The 12,051-nt window shown below is 42.0% G+C and overlaps 2 protein-coding genes across 6 annotated transcripts; both read right to left on the reverse strand.

Moving 5' to 3' along the window:
• Nucleotides 1–119: 119 nt before the first annotated feature.
• On the reverse strand, nt 120–5,962 carry ccdc28b (coiled-coil domain containing 28B). Of its 4 annotated transcripts, none has more exons than XM_026152722.2 (6): nt 5,555–5,962; nt 4,204–4,505; nt 3,727–3,896; nt 3,341–3,495; nt 1,645–1,667; nt 120–1,518 (listed from the first exon to the last, which is right to left on the reverse strand). In XM_026152722.2, exons 2-6 carry the CDS (start codon nt 4,437–4,439, stop codon nt 1,464–1,466), a joined length of 639 nt encoding a protein of 212 aa, XP_026008507.1. In that variant the 5' UTR covers nt 4,440–4,505; nt 5,555–5,962; the 3' UTR covers nt 120–1,463. The 4 variants fall into 4 exon arrangements, with proteins under 4 accessions (XP_026008507.1, XP_026008508.1, XP_080150366.1 ...); XM_026152723.2 differs by having other exon boundaries at nt 5,571–5,769; XM_080294240.1 differs by having other exon boundaries at nt 466–1,518; nt 3,280–3,495.
• A 1,217-nt stretch (nt 5,963–7,179) lies between these two features.
• On the reverse strand, nt 7,180–11,733 carry tmem39b (transmembrane protein 39B). 2 transcript variants are annotated; one of them, XM_026152826.2, is made up of 9 exons: nt 11,542–11,733; nt 10,765–10,962; nt 10,450–10,669; nt 10,225–10,308; nt 9,693–9,847; nt 8,144–8,477; nt 7,872–8,059; nt 7,655–7,775; nt 7,180–7,559 (listed from the first exon to the last, which is right to left on the reverse strand). In XM_026152826.2, the coding sequence occupies exons 2-9, from the start codon at nt 10,893–10,895 to the stop codon at nt 7,326–7,328; spliced, it is 1,467 nt and encodes a 488-aa protein (XP_026008611.1). In that variant the 5' UTR covers nt 10,896–10,962; nt 11,542–11,733; the 3' UTR covers nt 7,180–7,325. The 2 variants fall into 2 exon arrangements, with proteins under 2 accessions (XP_026008611.1, XP_026008610.1); XM_026152825.2 differs by having other exon boundaries at nt 10,450–10,672.
• Nucleotides 11,734–12,051: the final 318 nt, after the last annotated feature.

Raw genomic sequence — 12,051 nt, forward strand, 5'->3', positions numbered from 1 at the left:
GTGCATCATTCAAAGACTGAAAATGGGGTGGAAGGATTAACTCGCTAATCACAAACATGGATCATTTTAAAAATTGAAAGATGACTTCTGTCCATTAAACACACATTATTAATCTTAGGTAATCTAATATAGCTTTATTAATAGGCGGAGTTACTGGAAACACAAGCTTCAGGTGTTCTTTTTTAATTCCTTATGCTTCATTCATGACATTCTTAGTAAAAGCTAACCATAACTAGCCTTCTGATGACTACACTTCATTTGTAAAAAACAAAACAAATGTCTGGCTGTGAAGAATCCTTGAAAGAGGACTGATCAAAGGCTTGAAAAGAGGTAGGCTTAGCACACGATTTTGGGGGGAAAAAAACAAAAAAGGGGGGAGCGTTGCTTCAAAAATGCTCTCATGTTTAACAGTGAACACTAATATCTCTGTAATTCTATGGTCATGATTAAACATGACATCCAAAGTACACTCTTGGGTTTGTAATTTAATAAAACACAAATCATAATCACCGAACCTTTATATCAAAGTAGCTGCCATTTTGAAATAGCACTGTTTAGAAATGTATGCTAGCTGCAAAACACTACGCATGTGCGGTCCTTGTAAGACTGAACAAGCTACTGTTTGACCTTCATTTAATGGTACGTGATTTTCTAGCATTTCAGCAGCAGGGTGAACTAGCTTGTGCTTGGAGGGATGCTGCTACTGTTGTTTTAATTTTATTTTTTTTAAAGAAAAAAGAAAACCTAAAGGTAATCCTGTCCAATACAGCAACTAAACTGCACACAATTCAAACTTGATATCAGCAATATACACAGAAAATAAACATTTAGTTTTCCACGTCCAGTGTTTTCCAATAGCAAACCTTTAGCAAAGATATAAAAATGAGGGAGTGCTTTCAGAATAAGAGCAAAACTCCCTTTAAACTTCAGAGCTAGCCACAGTGGTGCTGTCAAAAGGGCCGAATGCGTTTGCTACTTGAATGTGCAGATTCCTTACCTTTGCTTATGGATGCATACAGTTAGATGGAATATGTCACAGATTAGGCATATACATACAACAAAAGAAACAGTATAAATATTTCGAAGTCTCGTTAAATGTGCTTTTTGGCATGAAAAAAAAACAGAGCCAATGAGTTCACTCACCTGGATTGACTTCTTTCTTAAAATTATGTAACTAAAAACTAAAGCCAAGGGAAAGTTAACATACAGGATATTCTCACAGATTCCTGATCAGTTAACCATCAAGTTCCTTTTGTGTTATGAATGAGAGCGGTTCATGATTTTGACAGTGTTCAGTTAATGCTCTGCTGCTCTCGAGTCCTTGCTTTGTTCCCTCAGCTTCACTGACCAAATGGAAAAAACGAGCCCCTCCTCCCGTTGATCTTTCCATCCTGTTACTAAGGCAGCTGGATCGATTCCACGTTAGACGAGTGTGTGGTTGCCATCCCGAACACCTCATTCTGTCAGGGACCAGATGTCTTGGGCAGGTCCTGATTCTCAGCCAAGTGGAGCTTTTGTCTGAACGTGCACACATTAAGGATTCACCACAGAAGGACTGAAAACACATTCAAATCCAGCATCCGCTCCTGGACTGTCGGGGCAATTCCCATAAACAAATATGCATTTGAGCTAAGAAAAGGATACATTGAGGTGCTGAGCTCTTCAAGCTGCAGAAACAAAGGAGCAAACAGGAGAGAGGGTTATTGAAAACAAAGCCAAAAATAGAAAGTGAAGCGCTAGTACCTGGCAGTAATCTCACTGTGGGATCATGTTACATAACAGCCTGTGCATTTCAGATCAATATTTGAGTTACGCTCTCATCATCGACTGCAGTGTTTCCAGAAGCAAACGTTAAGCTTCGATACAAAGTAAAGTTGCTTCATAGCCCATCTGCTCTGAGGCCCAATTATCCACTCTGGAGAGTATTCCTGGCAGCAGTGTCTGTAAATGAGTTGAAGGGTTTTTCTCACCTCAGTCACAGAGCACTGCAGCTTCCCGCAGTGAGCATAGCGTGGGTAACTACAGTAGGAGCCACACAACAAACTAACAATAGAAACTGTCAAGACATCCTTAGATGGCACATCACTGTACGAGAGCTTTTTTTTTTCCCTTTTTAAACGAGCCAACAGTTCAGCAAAACTGAATTTCATGTGGAAAATTATAGTAACAGGATTTAAATTCATTGGTTTGTCCAAATAAAAAAAATTCACATTTTCCTTCAGTCTATAGTACCGTTTATCAAAAGGTTTTTGTTTGTTTGAGATGCCCAATTGTGGAGATATTAGCTCTACAAACCTTCCCTTTCGTCACAGCCTTCTCATGTGGGGGAAAAAAACAAACAAACAAAAAGCATCTGAATGTCTCCCTCCAGAAATCATATCGCTCAAAAAAAAAGAAAAACACACTATAAAATGTACAGCCACCTAACATTACAGCTCAACTAAGGAGTACCCTAACCCCTTGACACCATTTTATGGAGCTTTATGGTGAGATTTGAAACCCAGTTATTATCATCAGGTTAAGTCTTTCTGTTCCCAAGCACAGCCAAACAGTTATCAACATACACATAACTAAGTTTCTTACCAAAGCACAATTGGAAATCCTAACATCCATCAGCATGTCCACAGGAAAAATAGATACTAACCAATGAAAACAGGAGCCTCTGAGGAAATATGTAAATAAATGTAAATGAAGGAGTAAGAAAGTATCTTCCCAGGTGTGCCTGGGAAAAGACAAACTTAACTCTGTGAATACTGGGAGTTAAATCACACTTCAGGATAACATAAAATAGTGCCATTCACATCCTGTGGGCGTCGGCTCTGCCAGCTGATTGGTCTGTACACCTGACCCGATGAGGAAAAATCAAACGGGACAATGTTAGACTAGTTAGGTAACACAGATTAATGCAAGTCTATTAGCAGGAACCACAGCTGTTGCGTGGAAGACTTGTGTAATCTCCATTCACTCCAGTGGACCTTGTTTTGGGTTTTTTTTAAAGGGTAAGAAGGTAAAAAAGTAGTCTGTATGTTATCAGCACACAATGAAACTGCTTGAAGGGTTTTATGATCCAGTGAATTCTGAAACCTGGCATGACCCCGAATTAACGGCTCTGGCCAACTAGCCAACCCAGTGAGATCACATTCTGTACAGGCACAAGATGGTGCTACATGTGCTCTAAAACCTTTAAACACTTATTTCTTAAATCCAGCTCTACAGATGGTGTTAAATCTATAGCGGTTTTTCAGAGTAGAGCTCCGTGATGTAAACTAGCCTTAATACCTGTACATGTGGTGTTTCATGTCCACTTTAAAAAGCTGCTGCCACTGGGATTCATGCTTACGTTGCAGAGCAGGTGTTCCAGGTTGTGGTCGGAGGCACATTTCCTCTGGTCCTCGGAAAGCTCCTCCACATGGCTGTCAAGGCTGAAGTGCAGTCGTGCCAGCTTTTCCTGCATCTCCCGCACGTGTTCGAGCTGCTCAAAGGAGCATACTTTACCTGGAAATCAGACAGGTTAAACCAGACCTGAATCTGATGGCGCAGTGTGTCTTGTCTTGTGATTACATCAAAGTCAAAAGTATTTCCATGGCAGCAGAGGCGTAAAAAAATAGCACAGCGTGTATTTGATTTCAGCCTGATTCATGTAACACAGCCACTTTTCACTCGCCTTTATTTTCAGCCAGTAACAGAATACTCTCCTGGGGGGGGCATCTTATCAGGTTACCTTACCAAAAGCTTGCAGTTTGCCTGAGTGGAAGTCATTGAGGAGGTTGAGTAGGCCTCCCTCCATCTCTCTCACATCTGAGACATCTGTGAGGAAGGAGTGCTGCAGGGGGGACGACTGGATTACTTTACTGGGCCCTGCTGGCTGGGGGGCCCTGGGCTTCTCCCTGTGGGGTCTGACAGGAAAAACAACAAGATAACATTGCAACTATTTATTTTTGTTAACATATGACAACATTTAAAAAACAAGCAAAACAAAAACAACACCCGGACGAACCAAATCTGTATCCTGCTGTATCATCAAATGCAGGTGAAACACAGCGTTGTCTTAGTGAGTTATTTTATTGCTGGTCTTGGAGGAAAACCTGATGCATTAAACCATTTCTTTCTTATTTTGACTGTGAAACACCATTATCCCTGAACATACACATGCTGTCTGCCCCACAAAGCGGTGCAGTCCTGGTAGGTCATTAAGACACAAACCTGGTGATCTTTGGTGGAGCAACGACCGCTGCGAACACGTCTTTGGGCTGTCCCGGTGCGCCTATGGACCTTTTATACTTGCCCCTGTTCTTGGGGGAGGGAGGCTGCGGCAGGCCGAGGGAGAAGGTGGCACTTTTGCTGGCAGGCAGGACGGAGAGCTTGCGGGGGTTGATGGGCGGTGGAGGCGGTTGGGGGAGGGACACTTTTGGGCTTCGCTTCTTGCGCTTGTCTTCCATTGTTATTTACTTAGTTCTATTAGGAGAAGCTCCCTGAGGTGCAGCCTGGCTGGTGTGCAGGAAGTCCTGAAACGACAACGGTAGGAAGTTTGAAAAGCAGCAGCCTGTGGAGGATTGTCATTGTGCCAAAATTAGTGCTGCAGCCCAGAATGCTCCCCTCTGCATGTTTAGGGAAGCTTTAACAGCATCCCCAGGTGATTACAGTAAAATCCAAAACAAACAGTTCCTCCACTATTTATAATTTGATAAGAAATATATAGGCACATATTTCCTGTATAGGATTTATTCGATAGATAATTAATGGTTTTGCTTCCTTGGTGTTTAAAAAAAAAAAAAAGGTGAAACTGGAGACTTTGAAGATATTGAAAGTGGAATAAGGTTAGGAAAATATGTGTGAACTAAACTGGATGGCGTACATTTTTTAACTAAACCTAACTAACTAAACTAAGCCTGCGTGAGTGATGAAGAAATCAAGGAACGCACTTTAACAAGGAAATGTACTCTATTGCACCAAGAGCCTATAAAACAATACGCTATCATCCGAAATAAACATAACTTTTATACAAAAGGCTCAATGAAAGTCTGTGTTCTCCATTCTTGTGGCGCGTTATGGACTAACACTGTGCGATAAAGACATTAAAGGCCATTAGAATTTAATGCGTCAGTCAATACATGCATTCAGTCTAAATATTTTATGAATTATGATTTTTACAGAGGCGCATTAGCATTAAAAGACACGAGCTCGTGTCGGTTTTCAGCGTCGTGAAACTGTTACAGCAGTGTCCGTGTTTGTCGTTGCTTAGTTACATTTTATGGTGGTCTTGCCTTGGATTTATCGCGCTCTCTCATTACAATGAATGCAATCTCTGTTGTGACAGCAGTTATCTGGTGAACACTGCGCCAGCCTCTGTTCAAAGTAGGAGCCAAAGATGGCCACTACGGTAATACACAATGGCAACTTTCTGCGCTGAAATTCTGCTTTTAGCGGGAGAATTATTCTCCCGAGTAAAGAACAATTAAGCGGACTGCGGGTCGCTGCGCCACCGGGTTCAGTTCCGTGAAAGGATACGCGTAAAGGGAACGCATCATCTGCTGATGACACAAATAAGACTTACCGAATCAATTACGCACCAGAGAGCAACGCCGACAGGGCGCCGGCTCGCATTTCTCCTCCTAGGATTTAAAAGTCCACTTCATATGAATCCTGATGTTAAAAAGAAATGTAATACAGTGGAACGATCCGTACAGCCCCGGTGTTTTTACCGATGAAAGGTAAAGAGCGTCGATGCCGCGCTTGGCTCGTGCGGAGCTCAGCTGTCGTTTTTATTCCTTCTTAAAGGGCCAGTCCACCCGGCCGTGCGCCACGGGGGGAGGAGCGACTGTTCACGCAGGTTACTGACTGGCAGGATGCTGCTGTGCACCGCCTGAGGATGGCTCTTTGTAAACATCCTACTTACTGCTCCATTAAGGCTCCGAGGGTGCTACAGAACAAGGCCACACGGGGACGCCAGTGTTCATCTTTTGCTAACACCACTGACGTGTTGCAGTGTCAGTATATGCAGGATGTAAGCAAGGAATTTCCACGCTTTTTTGACTTTCCCTGTGGCCATGGGCGTGGGGTTTTGATGGATGGGATGGGAGTTTGATCCGTTGGGGGAGGGGGGATTTTGTGCTTTTTTTTTCTCCTCAGTTTACAGATGAGAATTTTTAGCCTTTGTATGAAAAGTATTATTATTTCTTTCCCAACGGATGTTAAACACAACAAGAATTTGTGAAGATAGCTTGTCCACACACCTCACTTTCATTTTAGATGCAAACTAGCAACATGACTGAGAAAAAAAAAAGCTTATAAGTTGACCTGAATTTCAGGCAGAAGTAATGTCCTTATGCTGGACCTTTTTTCTTGTTGTCACTCCAAGCTGCCTGTGTGTGCAGAACCAGAGGAAAGGATGCAGGATGTGGTATGCGTCTGTTTGTTAACAAAAAGATTCGGTTGTTGTATGAATGCAATGCAATGTTTCTCTTACTGCTCAGTAAATTAAACTGACAATGCCACAAAATAGGGAAATGTGGGATCTTGCAACAGAAGAAGCACGATGGCATTGGGACATCTCAGCCTGAGCTCAACCAGCTGGAACATACAGGCCAAACAGTACTATGCAAAAAGCTCAAGCCACCATCATTTCTTTTTATTTTGCTCCCAAGGATTCACACTTTCCCCAAAAAAAATTTAAAAGTGGTATTGAGCAATAATTCTCCAGTTTTTTTGGAAGTCTTTAAAAGCTTTTCTTTGGACATTAGCTGCTTCTTCACTCATTTTCAATCCAGTTCTTGTGTCTTACTATTTTCAAAGGAATGGTGTTTTGGTTTCTAAGCTACTTAGAAAAGGCCATTGTTAAGGAAGGAAAACTGCAAAATTAAACAAGAACTGGACTGAAAATCAGTGGAAACAGGTCTTATGGACCTGTGAATCAGTGTTTCTATTTTCTAAAAAGAGAAGAAACTGTAGTTTTTAAATTCTAAAATTAATGCTTGGAGTCTGGCGAACACCAAGGCATCAAACGGCAAATGAATCCTTCATTTTTAAATCAATCCCAAAAGAAAAAGCATGTAGGATGATTCCACTCCTGCATGGAGTTCCCATTATGAAGGAATCCACAGGGACGGCTATTCATCATTATTACTTGTAAAGAAATTTTGTAAGCAGCGTGGACTGAGAATAAAACAGAATCCAACAAGGTTTAAAGTAATACAAAAATATTTATTTTTATTATGGCAGGTCAGAACAAAAATGTGACACAAAAATGCCGTTTGTAGAAAAAATACAGAGATCTTAGGCTTGTTTATCTTGTTCCAAACGTGAGTGAGACGAACAATAACTTAAGTCTAACTAACTTTGTGGTCTGATGAGTTGTTTGAGTACGAGTATGCCTTTCCAAGAACTATTCTGTCTCTGAGGAGCTTGAAGAAGGCGTAGTAGTTGCTGAAGAGAATCAGGGCCAGCGATATCGTCTGATGCCACTTTTCTGAGCATATCAACGAGTAGAGCTGGTAGAATATCATGGCACCTTCGAGGATGATGAGTATGTTCAATATTCGTAAAGGCTTGTTGAAGAAGAACTAGAGTAAGAAAGAGGATCAGTATGAGCACAGCTCTGTAAAGGATCTGATACCAGTTCTGGTTCTACAAGACCTCTTCATTTAAGTATACTCACATAGAAGCGATAATGGGAAACATCTGATGGGACTGCAACATTATAGTGGCCCATGGCCTTATATACATTCTTATTATGTTTTACCAGGACTCCCTGTGGCCACATGTACTCTTCGGTCCATCTGTGTACAAAAAAAACCAGGTAAAAGTTAGCTTTAAATCTGACTAAAATTAGTCTGACTGAACATAAAATGCAATAAACTAAAAGCAGTGCATACATGTGTTGGAGGACGTTGGAGCAGAGTGAGGGATCTACTTTTTGCCAGCACCCGAGGTGGGCTGCAGCTTTGTGAAGCAGGTCACAATATCGAGGGGGCAGCAAATGCCTCATGAGGATGACTGAGGTACTGACTGACACCAAGATGAAGAGCTCACAAGACCATCGCTTATCCACATACTGGGTACTCTGAAGGCAAATATGCAGAAACTTTGAGAAAAGCTCATAAATCATATTGAATTAAAGTTGCAGTGAAGTCCAACAGTTTCCTACCTTGACAAACCACACGGGTACAAATGCCACATAGTAAGCACTGAGCATTGAGCTGACCAACACCTCCTTCATCCTCCAGTTAAAATCCATCTTCAGGTACTCCACCTCCTTGCGGATTAGGTCAGGGGATAGACAGCAGGCGTGAGTGGGCATGGCCTGGACACCATACAGCTGGCTGGTGTGCTGCTTCCATGTCTCCTTGAGCACAGTCAGATAATCCCTGCCCCGGCCAACGCCGCCAACCTCTTTGGAGCCAATGCTGGTGATGGGTGAGAGCGGAACTGCTCGTCGGAAGTCACAGCTCAGTCGGAACAAGGGAATATACATCCCAAATCTGTGGGGGTGGGAGGGGCTACAGTTAATTTCTACAGATCATAGCAAGACTACAGCTGGGGTTGTAGTAGAAGAGTAAAGAGCATAAACTGAGAGTCACAGATCTTTGTCATATTAGTTCAGAGTCCAATGATACCACATATGGTTTAATATTGCATATGACACACCATCTGCACATATTCTTGCTAGCTCATTTTCCTAGAGCCACCAATGGAAAAATATTTCCACAGGACATGTCAACATATTTAAACGCAGGACCTGCATAGTATGCTCATAATGATTCCTTAGATCAGGGGTGTCAAACTCCAGGCATTGAGGGCCGGTGTCCTGCAGGTTTTAGATCTCACCCTGAGTCAACACACCTGAATCAACTGATTAGTTCATTACCAGGCCTCTGGAGAACTTCAAGACATGTTGAGGAGGTCATTTAGCCATTTAAATCAGCTGTGGTGGATCAAGGACACATCTAAAACCTGCAGGACACCGGCCCTCGAGGCCTGAAGTTCGACACCTGCGATTTAGATGATTCCTTTCAAAAAAAATAAATAAATAAAAATAAAAACCCACAGTCATGAATCAAGATTTGACCCATAGTATACCAAAGGCTCTGTAATCAAGCACTCTGAGGTTCACCAAACAGAACTTGATCTGCCTCTTGAAATGACATGCAAACAAGCCACGCTATCAAATATGAAAGAGAATAGGAGCTACTTCACTGTAACTGGATTTCTTTATTTAAATATTAATGTGCAGCAAACCAAAGCTGTGTTTTAAGTAGGGCACCAAACAGAGCATGGAAACAAGATGTGAATGTTCACTGGCATAATGTGGTTCACACAACTTTTAAGAGAGGGCAAAAGTTGTGTATACTACAAAAGCTAGTTTTAGTCCAAATGCTTCATATCTATAAGTTAACGACATGTGAAACGTTAGAAGGAGCAAACATAGCTCAAAACAAGTTATTTGCACTGAAAATTCCTTCTGGCGTTTGTGGCCTGTTAATCAGGGGTTAATGTGGGCGGGAACAGTGGTTAAAAAGCAGATGGCTGAATCTACTAAGAGCAGTAACCTTCAGAGCCAACAGCCATGTAGGTCAGCTGATCACAGCACAAAGAAAACAAATGAAGCCACATTAAAACATAACAACTGTTCAATCAGTGTGAGAAAGACAACAAGGATTCAGTAAAATAAGGAAGCCTTGATATACTATACTTACGGGTAGCAGAGGAAGAGCAGGCTGAGGACAGAATAGGTTCTGAAGAGGTAAATGAGAGAGCGGCACAGGCTCCAACCTGTCAGCGTTAGCACTGCGAACCGCGCCATCACTAAAAAGATCGAGTGAGGGAAAGAGAGTTTCCCACTCTGTGACGCCTGAGGCAGAGGAGAAGAGAACAGTCAAATCTTTCACAGCAGGACATGATCAAAGATGTCTGAGAAACCAAGCACAGAAAAATTGAATCCATTAAAATTCTTAAATTTTTAAAAGTGTGCTTCAGGCATGTATCTGAAGATACTGTTTTACTACAAGAAGAATCTTTAAAAGGGAAAATCATTAAACTGAAGTGGAGCTGCGTGCAGACTGATTTCTTTCTTACGTCTCTGTTTCATCTGGCCTTTTCAGCTGGAAATTTCCTTATAAGTATGAAAAAAAAAAAGAACGGGGTACAGTCTTTCTGCATGAGGTGTTTTTGAGAGCCTTGGATTAATAAAAAGTAAAGTGACACAAAAGCCAATAACTGAATTCTTACCTCTTTAACAATGGCTGCGATTAACCTCCTTGCTAGTATGATGATGGTGAACACCAGCATGTTATAATCAATAAGATGGAAGTTCTGTAAAAACATAGATTTTTGCTCCCATGAGATTTTCCACATATTCTGTATAAACTGTGCCTACTGGCCTACACAGAGGTTGATCAACAAAGCAATTGCTGAAACATTCTTTGTCAAAACACTGAACACCCAAGTGCTCACCAGTGATGTGTGTGAGGGAGGGTGAGATGCAGGGTACCACCACACAGTCTTGTAGATGTTGACATAGTGCACAAAGAGCGCAATGAGGTGGCAGAAGAAAAGATGGAGCTCGAACAGCACATTTTGATCCATGGACAACTCTGGGATCTTGCAGTGTTTCAGAGGAACCACAGTCTGGGCCGCGAGAGGAGGACTGGACATGCACGTCCCTGGGCTGTTCCTGCTGACAGATCAGATGGCACAGAAGTTCCTGAAGAGGCCACGGAGGAGGCACACACAGACAGATCGGGCGCAGTGTGTCAGAGTTTGACCTACCTAGTGCGAGATCTCACCCCTGTGACCGGGGAGCTGGTTGTGTGATTTCCATTGCCAACTGAGCCTGAATCGCTGCTTAACGGAGGTCTGCAGTACGTGGTACGATTCGCTCCTCTCCTTCCACCAGCCATTGTGGACACACCCACGGCACACCTCTTTCAATTGTTTTGGTGATATGTCCTCTCCGTGTTTTTGTACCTGTTCGTACAAATGCAGCAGGCGAGAGGATTCATATAGAATATCTGGCCAATACTAAATATTTATTGTGACTTAAACCAGTCTGTAGTATCTATCTATCATGAAAGACACACTGTACTGCCTTAAAACGAGTTAAGTTGACATTGTGAATGGCTTAAATAATAAAACGAGGCGTGCACAGAGCCCAAACAAACAGCAAGGAGACCCCTCTGCAACATGAAGATCTGACATCCAGTGAATCATAAATATGCATGACAAAGGAGTTTTCACCAGCTGCAAAAGCATCCCTCGCTCTAAAGTGCAAGTTTTTGCGGAAGCTGATATTAAAAGCTAAGCTAAATAGCTACACCATTTGCTTCACTCGCGGGTGAAATTTGTTTAGAAAACCGTGTGTGTTAGAGATACAGGGCTGCAAGGCGAACACAACGTGGAGCTACACAATGAGGCACGGACCTCAGTCTGTCCGCCAAGAGCATGCATGCCTAAATATCAAGACTGAGGCCTAGGCTAGCAGTAGCTTTGACTAGCTAGGTAGCTTCTAACCCACCAAACAGGCTAGACAAGGAAATGTACGCTTACCAGTGTCTGATGTCTGAGTCAGATGCTGCTCTGTAGCAGAGATAATGAACTAAACACAATAAATTTTTAGAATATTTATTGAAATAATGGCGTGTATGTCACTGACAGCAGCAGAAACACTCATTGTTGATGTGAAACTAGCCGTAGACAGACGGCGGAGCGGATATGTTAGCGAGCTGTGGGAGGAGAGTCATTTAAAGGGATATTCCACTCATATTTAACCAAGAAAGAAAAGAAAGGCGTTTTTATCGATTAAAATGACGATTTAACACAGGGGTATAAGACTCATTTCAGTTCATGTTTCAGATACACGGAGTCTAAAATGTTCTAATAGTCTACTCTGAAAAACATCCTCCATATATAATTGTTGCTCCTTTACTGTAAAGACATTTTCTTTTAATGTACGATAAATCTTTTTTTGTTTGTTTGTTTTTTTTTTCTTTTACATATTTCAGTAATTCTATCTTGATTTTTCCACTGAACATTTTCTGAGCTGTTTTGCACCTTTTG

The sequence above is a fragment of the Astatotilapia calliptera genome, chromosome 19, assembly GCF_964374335.1.
Source record: "Astatotilapia calliptera chromosome 19, fAstCal68.1, whole genome shotgun sequence".
NCBI lineage: Eukaryota > Metazoa > Chordata > Actinopteri > Cichliformes > Cichlidae > Astatotilapia > Astatotilapia calliptera.